The 21029-nt window shown below is 36.6% G+C and overlaps 3 protein-coding genes and 1 pseudogene across 5 annotated transcripts; 2 read left to right on the forward strand and 2 right to left on the reverse strand.

The window, feature by feature from the left end:
* Positions 1–1295, forward strand: LOC111314023 (uncharacterized). Its single transcript, XM_022914990.2, has 6 exons — positions 1–158; positions 242–289; positions 372–432; positions 529–633; positions 725–892; positions 976–1295. The coding sequence occupies exons 1-6, from the start codon at positions 94–96 to the stop codon at positions 1048–1050; spliced, it is 522 nt and encodes a 173-aa protein (XP_022770725.2). The 5' UTR covers positions 1–93; the 3' UTR covers positions 1051–1295.
* A 47-nt stretch (positions 1296–1342) lies between these two features.
* On the reverse strand, positions 1343–14544 carry LOC111314024 (protein translocase subunit SECA1, chloroplastic-like; annotated as a pseudogene). Its single transcript, XR_016332672.1, has 19 exons — positions 13970–14544; positions 13678–13808; positions 13137–13303; positions 12869–12970; positions 12554–12756; positions 11993–12209; positions 11729–11839; positions 11523–11636; positions 11162–11345; positions 10769–10940; positions 10563–10629; positions 10285–10431; positions 10055–10162; positions 9901–9969; positions 9577–9678; positions 9241–9493; positions 9070–9137; positions 1835–2054; positions 1343–1721 (listed from the first exon to the last, which is right to left on the reverse strand). The product of XR_016332672.1 is annotated as a protein translocase subunit SECA1, chloroplastic-like (transcript).
* On the forward strand, positions 3602–4551 carry LOC149512101 (uncharacterized). Its single transcript, XM_089752957.1, is given in 1 exon segment — positions 3602–4551. A coding segment is annotated over 1 exon segment (813 nt). The 5' UTR covers positions 3602–3738.
* A 459-nt stretch (positions 14545–15003) lies between the features above and the next one.
* On the reverse strand, positions 15004–20612 carry LOC111314022 (proline--tRNA ligase, cytoplasmic). 2 transcript variants are annotated; one of them, XM_022914989.2, is made up of 13 exons: positions 20489–20612; positions 19846–19887; positions 19656–19741; positions 19457–19549; positions 19186–19302; positions 18551–18738; positions 18194–18260; positions 17397–17519; positions 17105–17257; positions 16602–16886; positions 16273–16491; positions 15924–16017; positions 15004–15385 (listed from the first exon to the last, which is right to left on the reverse strand). In XM_022914989.2, the coding sequence occupies exons 2-13, from the start codon at positions 19877–19879 to the stop codon at positions 15321–15323; spliced, it is 1524 nt and encodes a 507-aa protein (XP_022770724.1). In that variant the 5' UTR covers positions 19880–19887; positions 20489–20612; the 3' UTR covers positions 15004–15320. The 2 variants fall into 2 exon arrangements, with proteins under 2 accessions (XP_022770724.1, XP_089608919.1); XM_089752793.1 differs by having other exon boundaries at positions 20173–20519.
* Between the last annotated feature and the right edge of the window lie 417 nt (positions 20613–21029).

Raw genomic sequence — 21029 nt, forward strand, 5'->3', positions numbered from 1 at the left:
TCTTTTACTTTGTTGGCCTAAATGGCAAGTAACACTTAAAAGGACAATTCTTTCAAGCTTTTCTTCAAACGAGGAGCGAACTCTTGAAAATAAATGCCGATTAGAAATAAAGCAGCAAAAAACAGCATTCTTGATGGCTCCGTTCCTCAGCAGAAAGAGTAAGTCTGTCTTTGTTTCATTGGATCTTATACAAATTGTGGGTCTTTTTATCTAATTCCTTTAATTTTTTTGGTCTTGACAGTTGCTATGATGGGGAACGTCTTGTTCGTATGCTTAAATCAATCCGAAGGTAAATGATTCCAACAAATTATCGATAATTAAAAAATACCCTTTTTCGGGAGGTAATAGGTTTAAATTATTGCAATGAACAGAGGGATAGAGTCCGCAAGAATATTGGGTGGAAACTCCTTGCCTGAAAAAATATGGCTTAAGGTTTAATTCCTTGTTCAATCCTTCATTGATTTTCTTTTGATTAACCTTGTGCTTTATTATTATCTGATTATATGTATTTGGGGCATTGTAATTTAGCAACAATTTGCCATTGGTGTTAATGATGTGACACGTGTACTTGAACGGATGGCGCCCAGTGCTGAAAAGGGAAGCTCTGCCCAATCTCCTTGTGTTAGGCTTCAGGTTGGCTACCCTGTTTCTTGATTAAAGTGATCTGTCATGTTTGTATTACAAGCTCTACTCAATGTTTGCTATATGTTTGTTGAGTTCGTAGGCTATTTTGTTAGCCGCTGATTGCAATCCAAAGTGGCTAACGAAGCACCTGCCAACTTTGGCTTCGTCAAGGAAGGTACCATTGATCACCGTTAAAGATGATGGGAAGGGGTCCTTAAGATTGGGTGAGCTTGTCAGGCTGAAAACAGCCATTGCAATTGGAGTAAAGGTTAGGGGTTTCGGAATAGGTTTGCAAATCGTCGTCTTCTTCCATGGGACTCGCAACTGAAATATTTGTCGTTTCAAATGTAGGCTCGAGAAAATGCTATCAATCAAATAATGGAGGAAATTCTTGATGGTGATGAAGTGAATCAAGGAGCATCGTGAAGTCCGATGAGGGATGCCTTGGTGACCATGCTTAATGACCTGCCAGTTGCTTGCGGTCGCAATTGAAGGGAACCATTGACTGAACTTGACCCCTATGGTGAGCGGTTGTTTCTCAAGTTGAGATGTTAGAGGCCAGGCATGCCCCCTATGGTGACGGGTTGTAAATGAAGACACACATTCTAGAGTTGTAACAGATGTATCTGGTATAAACTTTAACTACACAGAAATGCATACTATTTTTTCTATCTGCCCACTATAATCACCTAAAAAGAATGGTAGATGAGTGATATTTGCCCAAAAGGAATGCAAAACTTTCATTGATCTCCGAATGTAAGTTACTAAGCCTGTAGCAAAAATGTTACAATCTATTTGGTGTGGTTTTCTATGGTACATCAAACAGGGCATATTTCTTTTCACTTTTTAAATTGAGATAGATACTGGCTTGACACAATTATATATACAATAAAACGGCACTTCTAAATTATCTATTCTGACCTTCCCCTATGAAATAATCCAAAGATTTGTACTTGATATGAGCACTGGGCACTAGCTTTGGGGCTCGCAGCTGATGAAGATGACTCAAGTGCACCAACTGCATCAGGTTTCTGATTACTACTTCTACCGTTATCTTACTTCTCCTTCCGATCCTTCTTTACCAGCAATGGTTGGAACTGCCAAATTGTGAACAGAAAAACTAGTAAACACGAGATGCCATGGTGGAAAAAGTGTAGCTTCATAACTTCTAGAACCCAGTTTTCTTCATAGCTGATATAGAATACATTACATTTCGTCTTATCTGAGCCATCATATCCAAGAGGAGGTTATAGCCTTCATGCTTATACTCGATTAGTGGATCACGTTTTGCATATCCTCATAAGCCTGCAGCTTGTTGTACATACTTAACGGGCTTGCAGTTGTTCTTTCCACAAGCGATCAATATTGCTTAAAATTAAGAACCTTTCAGTTTCCTTCATCAATCCTTCTGCTTGCTTCTCCATCATATCCTAAATTCAAAATTTTGGGAAAATCAAAACCATAAAAAAAAAAAAAAGCAAAAGATATAACACAGATATGCTTGAATCTTGCGTAGGCACAAAAAAAAAAAAAAAACAGTTAAAGCGGTCAAGACTTCTACCTATCCACAATAGGTGGAAAAACATCACTAATTGGAAGCTTAGATGTGTTAAATGTACCAATTACAGGGCTTACATGTGTTCAGTATTGAAATTCAGCAGAAACTTACTCTCACTGATTGATCATGCTAAAGATACAGGAAAAATTGCTATTCAAGTAAACAAGATTATTGTACTGATCCCTTTCTGCAAATATGCTTCACGACCACAAAGAGCAAGGTAATCCTGTAATTCCTCATGACTCGAACACTGGCTTCATAGAAGGGAGGAGCATCACAGATAATGTGCTTATGGCACAGGAGATGGTAAGGGGATATGGTAGAACCACATTATCCCTAAGGTGTGCTATAAAGATTGATTTGCAAAAGGCTTTCGATACATTGGATTGGAATTTTATCCACAACATTTTGGCAGCAACTGGATTGCCTTCAAAATTTATAGGCTGGATCAACAATTGTATTACAACCCCAATGTTTTCTATATCACTTAATGGAGGGCTAGTGGGCTATTTTCAAGGTGCTAGAGGAATAAGGCAAGGGGATCCACTCTCCCCATATCTATTTGCTCTAGCAATGAATGTGTTGTCAAGAATGCTAGATGAAGCTGCCAAGTTTGGAGTGTTTGCCTCTCATCCTAAGTGCAAGAAGATCAAGCTGACACATTTATGTTTTGCGGATGATTTGTTGATTTTTCCAAAGGGAAGCAAGGATTCAATCATTGGTCTCAGGGCTGCAACTAAATTGCGAAAAGAGTGAGATATATGCCACAGGAATAGGCAAGGAAGAGATCCAATCAATTCAACAAGCCACAGATTCAAAGTAGGCTTACTCCCTATCTTACTTAGGAGTCCCACTAGTCACTAGAAGACTCACTGCAAAAGATTGTGCTCCATTGCTTGAGAAGATCACAACTAGGATTAAAGGATGGACTAATAAGTACTTATCTTATGCTGGAAGACTATAGCTAATCCAGTCAGTACTTTTCAACTTACACAATTATTGGTGTAAACATTTTATATTGCCTAAGCATGTGTTAAAAAAGATCAATCAGCTCTGCTCTAGCTTCCTTTGGAAAGGCTAGGAGGGGACTGCCAGAGGAGCTAAAGTCAGCTGGGAAGCCGTTTGCCACCCTAAATCTAAAGGAGGGTTGGGTATCAAAAACACACTTAACTTGGAACAAGGCATGCATGATGAGGAATATTTGGTCTATTTTCTCAAAAGCAGGATCTATATGGATAGCTTGGATTGAAGCCTATGTGTTAGAAGATGTGTTTAGGACTGCTAATGTGGATTCAAGAATTTTGCTTAGTTGAATGTTTCATGTTGTTCCTATTTTTTTGGTGTTGGTTATTTTTTTTTTTTGTTATTCATGCTGGTGGTCATGGTTTAATCTTAGGACTATGATTTTAGTGGGTAGTTATTAATTAGGCTTTAAATTGTAATGTTTCTAATGTTAATAAAAGTAACAGTGAGTAAAGTTTTCTTTGCTTCAAAAATAACAACATTTGGTATCAGAGCTATCTTTTCAAGGGATCTGTGTGTGAAATTGACGCGTCATGGAAGCTGAAGCCAGTTTCTCCACAATTGCTCCGACGGTGTTCGACAACTACCAGATTTGGACAGTACGTATGGAGACATATTTGGAAGCTTTGGATCTTTGGGAAGCAGCGGGAAAAGACTATGAAATTCATGCACTTCCAAACAATCCCACCATGGCATAGATTAAAGCACAGAAATAAAAGAAGATAAAGAAATCAAAGGCAAAGGCCTGCTTGATTGCTGCAGTCTCATTCATCATCTTCACTCGTATCATGTCTCTGAAGTCAGCAAAAGAGATATGGGATTATCTCAAGAATGAATATGAAGGAGATGAAAGAATTAAAGGGATGCAAGTCCTTAACTTGATTAAGAAATTTGAACTTCAAAGAATGAAGGATTCTGAGACGATTAAAGATTACTCCGATAGGCTTCTGAGTATCACAAACAAAGTAAGGCTACTTGGATCTGAATTTACTGACTCAAGAATTGTAGAAAAAATTTTTGTTACAGTACCTGAAAGATATGAAGCAACCATCACTACCTTGGAGAATACAAAGGATCTGTCAAAAATTTTCTTAGCAAAATTGCTTAATGCTTTGCAAGCACAAGAACAAAGGAGACTAATGAGGGAAGATACAACAATTAAAGGAGCTTTGGCAGTCAAGCATCAAAATATGGCCAAAAGCAAAAGAAAAAAGAAAAAGGATTTTGAAGGAAATGAGGCAAGTACTGCATCAGCCAATGCAAAAGGAAAGAATAAAAATCAGAAGAAATCCTATTCACCTTGCCAACATTGTGGAAAGAAGGGTCATCCTCCATTTAGATGCTAGAGAAGACCTGATGCTAAATGCACTAAATGTAATCAAATGGGGCATGAAGCTGCTATCTACAAAAACAAAAATCTGCAACATGGTGAAGATACAAAGATTGCTGATTAAAAGGAGGAAGATCACCTGTTCGTAACTACATGTTTCTCCGGCATCGAATCAAGTGAGAGTTGGCTTATAGATAGTGGTTGTACTAACCACATGACACATGACAAGGATCTATTCAGGGAACTAAGCAACGCAAACTCATCGAAAGTTCAAGTTGGTAATGGCAAGTACATAACTGTGAAAAAAAAAGGAACAGTTGCAATTTCAACTTGTTCAGGTACAAAGTTCATTTCTGATGCATTACATGTCCCTGAAATTGATCAAAACTTGTTAAGTGTTGGACAACTAATTGAAAAGGGTTATAAAGTTGTGTTCAAAGATAAAAGTTGCTTGATTAAAGATGTAGTTGGTCAAGATATTTTCAAAGTAAAAATGAAAGGGAAAAGCTTTGCTCTAAATCTATTGGAAGAGGAGCAAACTGCTTTCCCAATCAAAGAAAATATGACTGAAGTATGGCACAAGAGGCTCGGGCACTATCATCATCAAGGGCTGCTGCAGATGAAATCCAAGAAGATGGTAAATGATTTTTCAGAACTTGATGATCATATTCCAAACTGCAAAGCATGTCAGTTTGGAAAGCAAAGTAGGAAATCATTTCCCAAGGTAACATGGAGAGCATCAAAGAAGTTACAATTAATTCATATTGACATTACAGGCCCACAAAGAACGTTTTCTCTGAAAGGTAGTCTTTATTATGTTGCATTCATTGATGATTTCACCCGTATATGTTGGATATTTTTTTTAAAGTACAAGTCAGAGGTGGCTCAAGTCTTTTGGAACTTTAAAGCCAAAGTTGAGAACGAGAGTGGCTGTAGAATTCAAACTCTCAAATCAGACAATGGCAAAGAGTACACCTCCGAAGCATTCACTCGTTTTTGTAAAGAGGCAGGCATCCAACATCAATTAATCGCTCTATACACTCCACAACAAAATGGAGTAAGTGAGAGACGGAATAGATTCATATTGGAGATGACACGATGTATGCTATATGAGAAGAACCTGTCAAAGCAATTTTGGGCTGAAGCAACAAATACTACTATTTTTTTGCAAAACAGGCTTCCCACAAGAGCAGTAAAGGATCAACCACCCTTTGAGGCATGGTATGGTTATAAACCATCTCTGAATTTTTTTAAAATATTTGGATGTTTGTGCTTCACTTATGTTCCATAGACCAAGAACGATAAATTAGATAAAAGAGCACTTCCAGGCATCTTCATTGGCTACAGCTCAGTTGCAAAAGCTTATAAAGTTTTTCAGCCACAAACTGAAAAAATTATTATAAGCAGGGATGTGCACTTTATGAAAGATGAAGAGTGGAACTGGGATGATGTAAAAAAGATGGATCCAACCTTAAAAGAGCACAAGCTCAAGTTTCCTAGCATTGGAGACTGAGAGAATGAAATGGTGGATAACAGTCCTATCAGATGTACAAGATTACTTTATGATGTTTATCAAAGATGCAATATTGCTGTGTGTGAACCTACAAATTATGAAGAGGCCAAGACGGATCAAAATTGGATTGCTGCAATGAAAGAGGAGCTATTCATGATTAAAAGGAATGAAACATGGGAGTTGATTGATCGACCCCTAAATAGAAAAGTAATTGGAGTCAAATGGGTGTACAGAACCAAGCTTAATGCTGATGGCTCAATCAACAAGTATAAAGCTAGACTCGTGGTCAAAGGATATGCTCAAATACTCGGTGTGGACTACTCAGATACCTTCGCACCAGTCGCTAGACTTGACACCATCAGGCTCTTACTCGTCGTTGCAGCACAAAAGAATTGGAAAGTGCACCAATTAGATGTCAAGTCAGCATTATTGAATGGTTTTCTTCAGGAGGAGATTTATGTAGAACAACCAGAAGGCTATGTCAAGGAAGGAGAAGAAGACAAGGTTTATTTTCTTAAAAAGGCACTTTACGGATTGAAGCAAGCTCCAAGAGCTTGGTACAGCAGGATTGATGAACATTTACAGAATTTGAGATTTGTCAAAAGCTTATTTGAATCAACATTATATGTCAAGCACAATGGAGCTGACATTCTTATCATCTCACTATATGTGGATGACTTACTTGTGACAGGAAACAACACAAGTATTGTGGAGAAGTTTAAGCAAGAGATGAAGTTTTTTGAAATGACAGATCTTAGATTGATGACCTTTTTTCTTGGAATGGAAATCAAACAGAATGAACATGAAGTCTTCATCTGTCAGAAAAAATATGCCAATGAGATTTTGAAGAAGTTTAAACTCGAAGAATGTAAAGAAATGAGGACACCAATGAACTCAAAGGAAAAGCTCTGTAAAGAAGATAGAACAGAGAAGATTGATCAAGCATATTTCAAAAGCCTGATTGGTTGCTTAATGTTTCTCACAGCAACTCGGCCTGACATTTTGAATGCTGTAAGCATTTTGTCTCGGTTTATGCATTGTGTAAGTGAATGGCATCTCAAGGCTGCAAAGAGGATGCTTAGATATGTGAAAGGCACAAGTGATTTTGGCATTAAATACACAAAGAGCAAAGAGTTCAAGCTGGTTGGTTTCTCAGACAGTGATTGGGGAGGTTCCATTGATGATATGAAGAGCACTTCAGGCTACTGTTTCACACTTGGTTCTGGTGTTTTCTCATGGAGCTCGAAAAAACAAGAAAATTGTATCTTAATCCATAGCTAAAGCAGAGTTTATTGCTGCAACAGCTGCTGTTAATCAAGCTTTATGGCTAAAGAAGATTTTAATCGATCTTAGCTTAGAGCAAGAGGAAAGCACGAAGATTCTTATTGACAACCAAACTGCCATTGCTATCTCTCAAAATCCTGTGTTTCACGAGAAAACTAAATATTTTAATATTAAATTATTCTTCTTAAGAGAAGTACAGAAAGATGGAGCTGTTGTTCTTGTCTACTGTAAAACAGAAGATCAGGTTGCAGATGTTTTCACCAAGCCACTGGCAATTAGCAAGTTTGAATTTTTGAGGACAAAACTTGGTGTTTGCAGCTCCTAAAGCAAGGAGGAGTGTTAAAAGATGTGTTTAGGACTGCTAATGTGGATTCATGAATGTTGCTTAGTTGAATGTTTCATGTTGTTTCTGTTTTTTTGTTATTCATGTTGGTGGTCATGGCTTAATCTTAGGACTACGATTTTAGTGGGTAGTTATTAATTAGGCTTTAAATTGTAACGTTTCTGTTGTTAAAAAAAGTAACAGTGAGTAAAGTTTTCTTTGCTTCAAAATAACAACACTATGTCTTGAAAGGCAGAAGTATATGGCAAGTTGAACCACAGCAAGGTAACAGTTGGGGTTGGAAGAAACTACTTCAACTTCGAACTATTGCACGCCAATTCATAAAACAGGAAAATGGTATTGAGGTGTGGCCTGTCCTTAGCAATGGCTATTTTATTGCAACGGTTTGGAATGAGATAAGGTCTAAGCAACGAAAGGTTGAGTGGCACAAATTAATTTGGTTTCAGTATCATATCTCAAAGCACTCAATGATTGCATAGATGACTATACTAAATAGGCTTCCAACAAAAGATAGATTGAGGAATTAGAGAATGGAAGTGGATGAAAGATGCTGCCTACGTCAACATGGGAGGGAATCTAGAGACCACCTATTTTTTGGTTGTGAATATGCAAAAATAGTGTGGAAAAGGGGAAAGGTATTACAATCATGCAAGATTGACAAAGTAGTTGGGGGGGGGGGGGGGAGTGGACTGAAGAATTGAAATGAACAGTGACAAGGATAAAAGGCAAGGCATTGATATCAATAGTATTGCGCATTATGGAGAGAAAGGAACCATAGATTATTCAAGAATAAAGAAAGGAACAGAAGAACAAGTGTATGAGCTGATTAAAGAAGCTGTTAGGACTCGATTACATGGATTGCATTCGATTGCTGCTAACCTAGTCAACAAGATTTTGTGTGATGCGTGAAATATAAATAAAGCTATATTGCATAATAATTAGAATATGATTTGATTATATATATGAAGTGTATGTACTGTAGCAATTTTATTGCTTCTTTTGGATAAATAAAATACAACTTATCCAACAAAAAAAAAAAACCAACACTGGCTTCTCAACAAATCTGGGGCCAGATCATTCAACAGGTAGCAGTACCTAAAATTACGGGAGTACGTTTGCCAGAAAAATTATTTCCACATAAAACACAAGACTGATCCATTATATTAACATGATAAACAAGATCCTCGAGCATTCCTGAAGTTTTGTATTTCAAAGTGCAGAAGTGTAACTACATGTTTTGAAACTCAAAAAATGATGTACAATAGAAAGATAGTTGCAATTAGTTAACCAGATTATTAGTGCACACTGCTTCAAGTAATTCGACAATTCCTGTCACTATCTTGTTGAGCAATTGTGTGCTTTTTGAGCCATGGAGAATAAAAGGAGCCTCTTACTTTATAAGTTTTGCAATGAGCTTTTCAATATCCCAGCATTCCTTCGGAGCATCCAACCCAATATTTGCCTATATGTCATAAAAATTAAAATGAAATAAATACCCCAAGACCTTATTAGAACCTAGATGGACATAAAAGAGAGGGTTAGCCAAAAGTTCATAAATACTTCACCTCTAAGATGTTATCCATTGTCAATTCAGCATATTCAATTATAAGAGATTGGAGATTGTCCGACATGAAGGCTCGTCTTCTTTCTGTATATAGACACGGTCTCTGACTGTTTCAGACCTCATCATACTCAAACAATTGTTTACGAATATAAAAAAAAGTAGTTTTCCACTTTCCGCTAAGCTTCATTAAATGCTTTAGTCAACATCCTGTATTCAATTGGTAGGTCTTCAACATTGAAAGCTCTCATCAAACCCTTCAAGCATTGACATTAACGAGTTTTAACAAGCACATCAAATAGTGAACTGGAAACTAAAAAATTGCAACCAGAGAGAAAACCTGAATTCTGTGCCCTCCAAAAATTCAAAAGATGTTATCTTCAAGACTTAGGAAAAGGTGAGAACTTCCAGGAGCCCCTTGCCTGCTGCTTCTCCCACGAAGCTGCATGGATATAAAAATGTAATCTAAATTTGAATAAAGACTACAGAAGTTTATTTCATGAAAAGTGTACATAAAGAAAATGAGGAAATGTTTTCTTCTCTTTTTTTTCCCCTCTCATTTTTTAACAACAACAAACGGAAAAAGCACCTTGACTTAAACAGACAATGAATATGATGTAATCAAATGGCCAGCTCAAATTTTATAAATATATTTCAAATTAACCCGATTGTCTATTCATCGTGACTCATGATGTTCTGTCCCCACCACATGATGCCCACCAGCTGCCACAACCTGCAGTGAAAGAGAAATTAACAACCTGCAAATAACATTAATAGATCAAATCAATTATAAGCTTATTGAGGGGGAAAAAGTGAACCTGCTTCCTCTCTTCCTTATTGTAGACCTTATATTCCAGTACAATTTCTAAAAACGCACTTCACAGCTTGGCTATAACTTTATCTGAGCAGGGCCCTCTAAATATAATCTAATAGATACTATTTGGTAGTATATCATGGATTTGTTAATTCTTAACAGGTAACAAGGAGGATTAAAAGTGCAAACAAGTCAGATAATATGTGCAGGAAATTCTATGAGTCTGTAGTAAACCTTTTCACAAGAATAAGACAGGCGCTCTTCAGCTTCCAGCTCACTTAAAGATTTCTTGCCCCAAGTTCTGACAGCCAACTCTACAGCTTCCTCTGCTAAATTGGTATTCTTGCTGGATAGCTTGCATGGCAATAACTTCTCATTCACCTGGAATATTAAGTAGTAGTTAGCACCAGCTACCAGAAATAAAACTAAAGTCAGAACACAGAAACCTCAATTTGAATTTAATTTATATACAAAAACCAAAATTAGTTTCATATAGAACTTCAGAATAAAGCCTTCCATGTCTTCACTGGAGGAGGCTTCTTCACTGAGATGTAGGGTCCTTCAATTGGCTTAACAACTCTGCAACATTTAGACACTTGTAATTCAGTGTAAACCACTTTCTATGATGCAAATAGCCAGTATGAGGCTGAGTCAGACACAGCAATAACTTAGAAATTATTACAAGCAAAATGAATTCGGTGAATATCTCAGATTGAACCTTGGCATTTGCAACTCACATACCTTTAGCCCGGCTATAAATTCAGCACTGCCATCAAGGATGATGTCTGTTCCACAGCCTGCCATATCGGTCGCAATAGTCACTGCCAAGAGACGACCACTCTGTGCTACAATCTCTGCTTCTCTCTCCACATTCTATGGTTTTGCGTTCACTGTTGAGAACCTTTAAAAATAAATTTATTAATCTCTCATCCCAATACATTAAATATGGTGGCTAGGTTATGCTTGACTTTCTTTTCCTCAAAGCTTGAGACAAAGTTATACATCTTTGTAGGAAAAAGAATTAAATAAAGTACTTCATTTCAGACACAATTCTTCATTTCCAATGTTCAAATAATGTGCATTCCCCAAATCGAATAGCCATATCTGTAACTCAAAAAGAGTCTTACCTCATGGGGGATTCCTGTTTCTTCCAATTGCGCTGACAATGAGTCACTTTGCTCAACACTTATTGTGCCAAGAAGTAGCAGACGACCTGCCTTGGTCATTCTAGAAATTTCTACAATAACTGCCCACCACTTTCCATTAGTTGCCCTAAAAACTACATCAGACTCATCCTGAGATAGACATTAAAGAACAAAGGGAGAGATTCGGATAAAATCTTAAATATAAGGCTACAGACTTTGGAGATTAGGATCAAAATGACAAAATTATCTCAGTTCTCATCATCTGCAGATCAAGACCTGCAGCACAGTTGAGAGAGATAAACACCAGTATGGCAATCTCGAACTCACCTTTCTTATCATGGGGTTATTTTTGGGGACAATAGTAACTTTTAGCTTGTATATGCTCTCAAATTCTGTGCTTTCAGTAGCTGCAGTGCCAGTCATTCCACAAAGTATTGGAAACTGTAGTGCAGATGTGTAACACTTGGATGTTGAATTAACATAAATTTCCAAAAGAGTTTCACCAAATTATCTGAGAGAAGAATTGCTCCAACCTGGAGAAAAAAGTTCTGGTAACTGATTGATGCCAGAGTCAGTTCATTTTGAAAAGGTAAAGCGTCTTTTGCTTCAACTGCTTGGTGAAGTCCATCACTCCATCTCCTCCCCTGATGGAAACACAAGTGACATTATTTATACAACTTGAAGTCCCAATTTATATAGTTATTTTCCTAATTTTTTTGTTCTCATGTAAGTGATCTCATAAGTTAGCCATAGTTGCCTTTCTTCATTCAGTAGGCAAGCCAGAGAAATAGATTTACCTGCATAATTCGACCAGTAAACTCATCTACAATAAGCACTTCTTGCCATGGATAATATAATTTACATCTCTAAGAGACAATTCCTTTGCTTTAATAGCATTCAAAACATATGATGCCCATTGTTCCCGTGGATCAAACAAATTTTTACATCCAGAATTTCTTCAGCATCTTCATAACCTTGTTTTGCAAGTAGAACAGTTTTCTGCTTTTCATCCGCCTGCATAAACAACCATCTTAAATAAGGGGGCTTTTTTCTTTCTTTTTCTTTTAAATGCCCTTTGTCTAATTTCTTTCATGTACTTGGATCTATGTTGACAGTGATTCTTAATACCCATTATGCCAACTTCTAATCATGTTTATATGCACCAAAACAAGATCAATAATAATCATCAAACCGATATATTTACATTAACCATACAAGGAAGCTCCAACTTAAATATTCTAAGTATTCTAGTAATTTATTTTCTGATGTAACAACCGAATTCAGAAGAGGACGGTTTTGTAGAAGACAAACAATTCTAATACCTAGATTGTTACTAATTTTTAGAAGAAATGAAACACAATAGATTTTAGCAGTCTTATAGTATAATATATATCTCGTTCAAAGGCAGCAGCTATTTTTACTGCTTTATAACATGCATCACTAGGTTTTTCTGCAGTCCTTGGTATGATGTGTGGTGTTCTTGCTTCATCAGTAAGGATGGAATCAACCTCCTCTATTATAGAACAATTGAAATTCCTCAAAACAAGCTCCTCAACACTCGGCATAGGGCATAAAGTCCAGTCAGTTAAGTAGAAATGCTATAATATTTTGATTGAACTGAAGCAACAGCTTTAAAAACCAAAACCAGCTCATAAGGAAATAATTACTTTCTATGGCAAGATTATCTCTCAAATAATCAAAACCTAGCTCACCATTGGTGGCAAAAGTAATGTCACACAAGTAATTTTTCCTTCTCTGTTCACTTGCCATATTCCCTGCCAAAAAAGAAAGAATCAGTACTTAGCTACACTGATTGACCTAATCTTGGGCTTTTCCAGCACAGCTTCAGCACAAATGAAGAGTGAAATCAAATAACTGGAAAGGGAAAGGGGGGAGGGGGGAATAGCTTATGCAATATCCATTAAAACAAATAAAGGAGACGAACGTTTATTAGGCCAACCTTCAACCCAAGAAACCGAGGAACTTGACCAATCCACTCAAAAATCTTGTCTGGCCAGATAGTCATTAACAGTAACTACACAAACTCCTTTCCCACTTAACGCATTCAAATAAGCTGGTAAAATAGCAACAAGGGTCTTTCCTTCCCCGTTCTCATTTCAGCTGAAGAACCATGTCACCTACATGACCAAAGTTCAGCAAGCTTGAAGAACTTACACTACAAGCATACAAAAACCTTTTAGAACCAGGTAAGTGAAAAACTCAAGATTACAATTCACAGAATGAAGTGGCCACTTATCCATGTCCAATTCAAATATAATTGATCATTACAATTGATATTGGATTGGTTGTGAAAGTAGTCCCGATAACATTTTCAACTATAGATTATTGCCAGTTACTCGGCATCTAAAACTTTTGGTAGCAGAAATCAAATAGTAGCAATCAGGAATAAGCGTCAAATTTAATATATTCAGGATGGACATTTAAGTCACTGATATGAAGGCAAGATAAAGTCTATTAGTATATTTCGATTTTGACCAGGAGTTGGATACGAAAAAAAGACTTCACCTATCAGTTGGACATCAAAGAGACGAAGGCCAAGGATCTTCTTGGAGGCCTCTCTTACAACAGCAAACGCCTCCTGCAACAAAATTACTTATTTTGCTATAAACCAAAGTGTATTAAACCAAAAGACCAGTACCAAGTGACCTACAAGACCGAAAATCAGAAGAAAATTTCCTTAAACTTTTCCTAACGTTGTACTTTATTATGGCTTTGGAGTGATAGAAGATGTTGGGCTAAGAAATTATTTAAACTTAGAGGCAAAAGAGAGTCCAAAGATTCGCCTTGGAACGTTCCTTCAAACCAATAAGTCTTTTCCCTCAGCTCTGCATCAGACAATGCAGCCATCTCCGATTCCAGTCTATTAATAGCCGTCACAGTCCCCCAATATTGCTGCCTAGTGGGCTCTGTCGTATCATTCCCTTCAAAAATCACATCCAAAAGAATTAAAGACCCCAAATGAAGCCCCAACACTCATCCTCCGCCTCCTCCTACTTCCCAATTTGGGTTTTTTCGCTCCAATTTCGACCACACTAAGGGACTTCCCACAGAAGAATGAGGAACCCACATGGTTAATTGAAGGGCAGTTTTTGTTTCTGCAGTTGAAGAGGAATTTAGAAGCAAATGGTGAAACAGAGGGAGAGTGGTGGTCGTAGTTTACCAGCATGGAGTCGAAGAATGGTGCAGCCATTTTCGAGGGTAGATTCGAATATTAGGAAGCCAAAAGAGTGCAAGACAGTGAATATAAAAGAAGGGAGCTCTGTCTTGGTTGTTGAGAGATTACCGCCATAAAGAAGAGAGGAGAGAGAGAGAAGTCGTTGGTTAGGGCTTTGCATGCGGCGTTGCATTACACCATCAGTCAATCAATCAATCAAAGCCCCTTTCTCTTTTGATTCAATGAACAATAACCGTCAAAAAGAATTTTCTCATTTTCACTGGAATTTCTCAAAACAATATCCGTCAATGAACAAATAGTCGGTAAACAATCATTGTTAGGGGAGGCTCGTAACAATGTGAAACTTGGACAAAAATCGACAATTATTTCTAGGAAGTGGGTGTTTCAACTTCGACCATTCCAAGTTGTTTACAATAATACCGTAATTCATGCTATATTTGCTTCAAGCGCCACCAACGTCACAAATATGCTGCCCCCTGCCACCCTTTCATATTTTCCAATAATGCATTTGTTCATGCAAAAGGATTAGAAGAGTCCATGGAATTCTCTTTCAAATGCTTGATTAAATCACAGTCCACTGAGTAACAACATCAGAAAAAAATGACAAAGCAATTGAAAAAAAAAGGACAAAGCCATTATCAGATCAATCACAACAAGAAATTTAACATTTCCAATTACCGTCACCATATTCTAAGTTTGTAATAACTCAAGATAAAGCACTACATCAATTGTAGCAAAGCAAAAATTCTACAAAACAACCTTGCCAAAAAAGACAATCCCAGAGGTTTTAACAATATGATAAAACCTTATCAGTTTCGTGTAACAATTTTTATTGAAAATTTCCCTGTTTAGAATGGTCCACACACCAGCACCGTTGACATCAGCCTGAGGACCATGTCAAGGAGATGGTAATACAAAAGAGAATAATCTTAGTAACTTCTGCCCCAATATGTCCACTTCTTTGCAGGCTTCCCAGAAGCAAAGCATTTAGTACCTGCATAATATTTTTTTTGTATGAGTAAAGAACTCCACAAAAGACATATAATATCCTCTTTCCTTCTTCCCCATTCTTTTCTTTTTATAGATGTAAAGCTACAAATGATCAAACTGCATCTACGCATGAATCTCTTCCATACTAATGCATGGTGGAATTTACAAAATTCAGACTGAGAAAAGACTGCATGTTAATGACAGAAGGAACTACTAAGCTTTGATTCCTATTCACAATGACATATTTCCAATCACATGACCAAGCTCACCGGCTGCATGACTTTTACTTAATCCTTCAAATTTATTGAACAAGTGATTAATATTAATATATTATCTCCTATTTTTCTTAATATAGTATGATTTCTCTAAATTTCCAATAACTTTTCACAGTTTGTTCACAGATTAAGATTCTTGGCTGTTGTTGATCACTGGAAACCGATGCACTAACAGTTTATCAAAAAACCAAAATAAAACTAGTATTATGAGAGAGGAAGAGCATCCTGTTGTTTAAAATAAATGCCTGCTTTGATGTTGTCAAGTACCTTCTGGGAGTTCAGGCTGTTCAAATGGGGTACAAAGAGATTTAGCTGCTCCCATCTCACCCTTAGTTCGTGCTTTGACGTCTTTCTCCACTTCCTACATATATACAAAACATGAAAAGTCTTTTAAGAAAATGAGCAGGATCCATCCTGACCAATAGATGCCTGGAGAGGGAGTCTTGGAAATTAATGAGTTTTTAAATATGATTCAACTCATTTTGATGCACAATAAAACACTTCTGATTAATGATGCAATGCAGAGACGAAGGGTAACAAATAAGCACTAAAAAAAAACTGATTAAATACTAAATAGTCATAAAAAAAAAAAGGATTCTGCAAATTCAAGTCATACCTCCTCATCACACCAAGGAGCTAAGATCAGTTTCTTTTGCCCAAGAGCTGTTACAAACTCTTCCCAAGTTTTTACAACTTCAACACAGGCATCTCGTTTTTGCTTGGCAACGTCAAACAGGTTCTGTTGAATCTTATCCAACATTTCTTTTACTTGTTCAACCAAAGATGCTCTAGAGATATCAGTTTTTGCTCCATTATCACGGCGAACTGCACGTACCTGTCAAATAAAGCATTTTCTGGTTTCAACTGTATAGATACAATAGGAAAATATAAAAAAAAAAGACTAGAAGGAAAACGATATTGGAAAAAAAAAGGATGGGGGTTCACCTGATTATTTGCCAAGTCTCTGGGTCCTATTTCAATCCTTAGGGGAACACCTTTCATTTCCCAGTTTGAGTACTTCCAACCAGGTGAGTAATTATCTCTAAGATCAGCTTCAGCACAAATACCAGCATCTGAGAGGGTTGCCACAGTGGCAGCACAAGCATCAAAAATACCTTGAGTATCTGCATCTTTGTAAGGCACAGGAATCACAATAACTTGCAAAGCAGCTACTTTTGGAGGCAGCACTAAGCCTTTGTCATCTCCATGAACCATCACCATTACCCCAATCTGTGAAAATTGAAAAACAGTAGAAAACGTATGCAGAACAGCAGGAATAAGGAAAAAGGACTAGAAGGTGAATTATATGAGTAGTTAAGGATTCTTTTGAAATGCAAGCCCATGTAATCATCCAAAACAACAAAGTATAAATGACAAGGATGGCATAACAAAGGACTTGAAATAATAAATGCTAAGAACATTCTAAGTTAAGAGATAAAAAGTTATACCGTTCGAGTACTATATGCCCAAGAATTCTGCCAGACCATAGCCTTCTCTCCCTTTTCATTTTCAAAGTTTATCTCAAACATTTTTGCAAAGTTTTGACCCAAACAATGGGAGGTTGCACCTTGAATACCACGCCCAGTGTTTGGAATAAATGCCTATCATATTATGAACAGAAAAAAAGTTCCTTAATTAAGATTAAGGCAAATTGATCAAACAGACAAATTAAGTTCATTGACATAACAATAAGTAGAGATTGTTATTACGTGCATAAATGCATGATAGTTTATGCTATACCTCAACACTAGTCGTGTAAAGTCCACCTGCAAACTTCTCCAGTTCACTCTTCCTGCCTTTTGTGACAGGAATAGCCAAGAATTCTTCATATATACGTCGGTACAGTTCCAATATTTGAAGAACCTGAAATATAATGAAATTTAGACATGTAAAGAGATCCAGCTGACAACTCTACAATTGTTATTGGTTGCAAAGTCTCTTTTTTGCCTGGTTAGTTAACAGCATGAGATATCACAAATAATGTGAAAAGAGAAGCATCATAATTCAGTATAACTACCGCATGAGTGAATAGATTTTGGAACTGGGTCCAAAATCTACCAAGCACAAAGTAATTCAACAATAAAATACATAGAACTCAGCATGTCATTTTTGGCACCTCAGTCCTCCTTTCGTTATATATTCACCAACAAAACCATATTTAGACTCACGTACAAGATTCCAAGAATATGGCACATTCTTCAAAGATACTTCAAAAGGCAAGACAAGTGAAATTTGTAAGTGTAAAGAAATATGACTTTGATTTTTGACACGGTGCAGAAACCAACAAAATATTGACATTATTCAAAATAAGAACACATTTGAAATTTCTGAAATGCTCAAATACTTAATTCAGCAATTCTAAGGCAATACTGCCATTTTAAACCAAAAATCAATTGTTGATAAATATGGAGGCCCTGCAAAATTTCTGTTTAGTTTGACCTTCCCTATTCCATCATACACGAAACATACAATGGACAAAATTCACCTTTCTATGGTTGAAATATTGGTCAAAAGTAAAAATTTTAAGTCTACACTACCTCAGTGTCTGCCTCTTCCTTTGTTGCAAAGGCGGTATGCCCTTCCTGCCATAGAAATTCTCGACTCCTACAATCAAGAAGCAAGTTACTAGTGACCCATCTATCACAAATCATTTTAAATTAATTTTCTAACATGGCATCAAAATAATTGAGAAAATAATCTGCACATCAACAAACATTAATAACTAAGGTAAGAAAATTGATAGAAGATTAGAAAATTATCTGAAAATTAACATCTCATTACATGTATGGCATAGAATATCCCATCCACTGGGTGGAAAAAGAGGGGGGGGGGGGGGGGGAGGATGCAGGGTCACAATGGAAAAGATAAAGTTGAACAAGTTTAAGACAAACTACCTGATAAATGGTGTAGGATTGCTAAATTCCCATCGAACAACATTGCACCACTGGTTAAGTTTCAAAGGCAAGTCACGGTGTCCTCTTATCCACTTAGAATAGTAGGGATACATAACTGTCTCACTAGTTGGGCGGATTGCAATTGGCACCTCCAACTCAGACTCCCCAGATTTGGTCACCCAAGCAACCTGATTAAACCAGGATCAAAAAGCCATTCACAGGTAATTTTTTCATTAAATCACACAACATTTCAGTAAATAAAAGCATAAACTTAAAGATAAGTGTTACGTCAGTCCAGCCCTAAGTCTAGATACATTGAAATATTGTCATTTTTTTCAGCATATTCATGACAGTATCTTGCTCAAATGAGGAAGAATTTGCTCCAATTTTGCACCCTGGATAAAAAAACTAACTCCAATTTGAACTCTAGGTAAAACCTAACTCCAATTTTGAGCCCCAGATAGAAACTAAATTATGGATTTTCACAAAATGAACTAAATTATTAAAAACAGGACAGAAAAGTTTAGGGACAAAATGACCTTCAAATCGCTTCAAAAAATTTGATAAAAAAAGAAACTAACAATTTCAAGCCGAATTCCACAAGGTCAATTATGCTAGAAAAACTTAATTCTCACCTCTGGAGCAAAACCCTCTATGTGATCCTTCTCCTTTTGCAAAACGCCTGGCGATACAAAGAGAGGGAAATAGCAGTTCTTGACTTTCATTTTCTTGATTTCCGCATCAAAGAATGTCTATAGTTTAACATCATGGATAAGTTATACATGAAACGGAATGTAACCAAAACAAAGATCATGGCACCCATAACCAATTTTTTCCTTGTAATGAATCAACACTTCTTAATTATTAATTAAAGTGCAAATTGAGTATAAACATCATATGACTCACTTGCATGTTCTCCCAAATTGAAATTGCCCATGGCCTCAGAATATAACATCCAGAAATGTCATAGTACTCGATCATTTCACCATTGACAACAACCTAGAAAAAAACAAAATGATGATATAATAATAAGTTATTAAGATCCTGATAATGTAGTATAAGTATAACAAGCACTAAGTCATTGCACTATTGCAACAAAATATACCTCAGAGTACCATTCCCCGAAATTCTCATCCTTGGTAAAGGAGAGACCCAAACCAGTCTCCTTCTTCACTTCCTTCTTTTTCCCTCCTAAAATATCAACAGCAACACAACATTTACAAACATAGAAACCATCACACCTTTATGTGCACATTAATAATGACATCTAACCAACTCGAGAAAAGTACACTTACCACCGCCAGACTTTTTCTGCTCCCCTCCAGCCATATCATCAACTTCGAGTGCAAACAAAATAAAAAATAAAATTAGAACAACTAGAAACAGTGCATTCCAATCAGTTTAAAACGCTGATATCCGCATTAAGGCAAAATAAAAACAGCTATCCTAGTAATTACACATATTACTATAGTTTATTAACTCAATGACTCTAGAATCTGTTTAAGCCAATTTATTCTGGGTCCTGAACATGCTTTTTTTTTTTTTTTTTGGGCCAGTGGGTCCTGAACATGCTAAAAAAATCCTTGAAGAACAAGTATCGTGATTGGTGAACAAACAATTACCCATTACTTTGACTGCGTTGACCAACTTTCAGATCAAAGACCCGCCGATTTGAAAGTATTTTTTTCTTGGCTGTCCGAAGACCCTTCGACTTTTTAAGAAAACAGAATCATGTGCAAGATAAAGTGCATTAACATCCAAATTCAGATCGGTGACCCATAAATCGCTCACAAAACTAAATATACTTAATTATTATCAGATTTTAGAATTGGACTTACAGAGCTACAGATAAAATTTAGGAAGTGGGAAACGAAAATAGAAATAAACTGTGGAAAAGTTAAAAAAAATGAAAGCCAGGGCGAAGATGCTAAGTCTTACCGAGAATGGCGGTGGAATCTTTGGTTGCGTTGGCTTCTTCTCTGGACAAAGTGAAGAGAATATAAAGAAGATGGGCCGGGCGTAGAAAGGCGGCGATAAATTAGAGTGTAAAACCCTCGATTTTGACCCGTAACGAAATTCGCTCTTTAATTTATTTGTTGGGAAATGGGGACCCGTTTTAGAGTGTACATAGTCGTCGTTAATACTCCGGACCCGAGCAATTCAGTTACTCACGTTTCAGCCGCGATTACGGATCTACCCTCTCCTAGTTCCGATTCTCTATTTTTTTTATTATTATTATTATTTTGGGAGGTGGTAATGGGATAGTGGCTAGCTAAAGTGTTTATAAAATAAATTATTGGATTTCAATAATTTTGTTTATCCACTTATTTTTCTTCTATTATTATCAACTTAATTTATTCAGCTCCTTTTGGTCCCAAATTTGTACTAAACACAATTACACTAAGTGTTAGTTATTTCCTTTCATTTCTTTTTTTAATTGAAATACAAATTTGTTATTTAAATTATTATTTATAATAAT

This window comes from Durio zibethinus, chromosome 23 (genome assembly GCF_047325235.1).
Source record: "Durio zibethinus cultivar Kanyao isolate XHJ-2024 chromosome 23, ASM4732523v1, whole genome shotgun sequence".
NCBI lineage: Eukaryota > Viridiplantae > Streptophyta > Magnoliopsida > Malvales > Malvaceae > Durio > Durio zibethinus.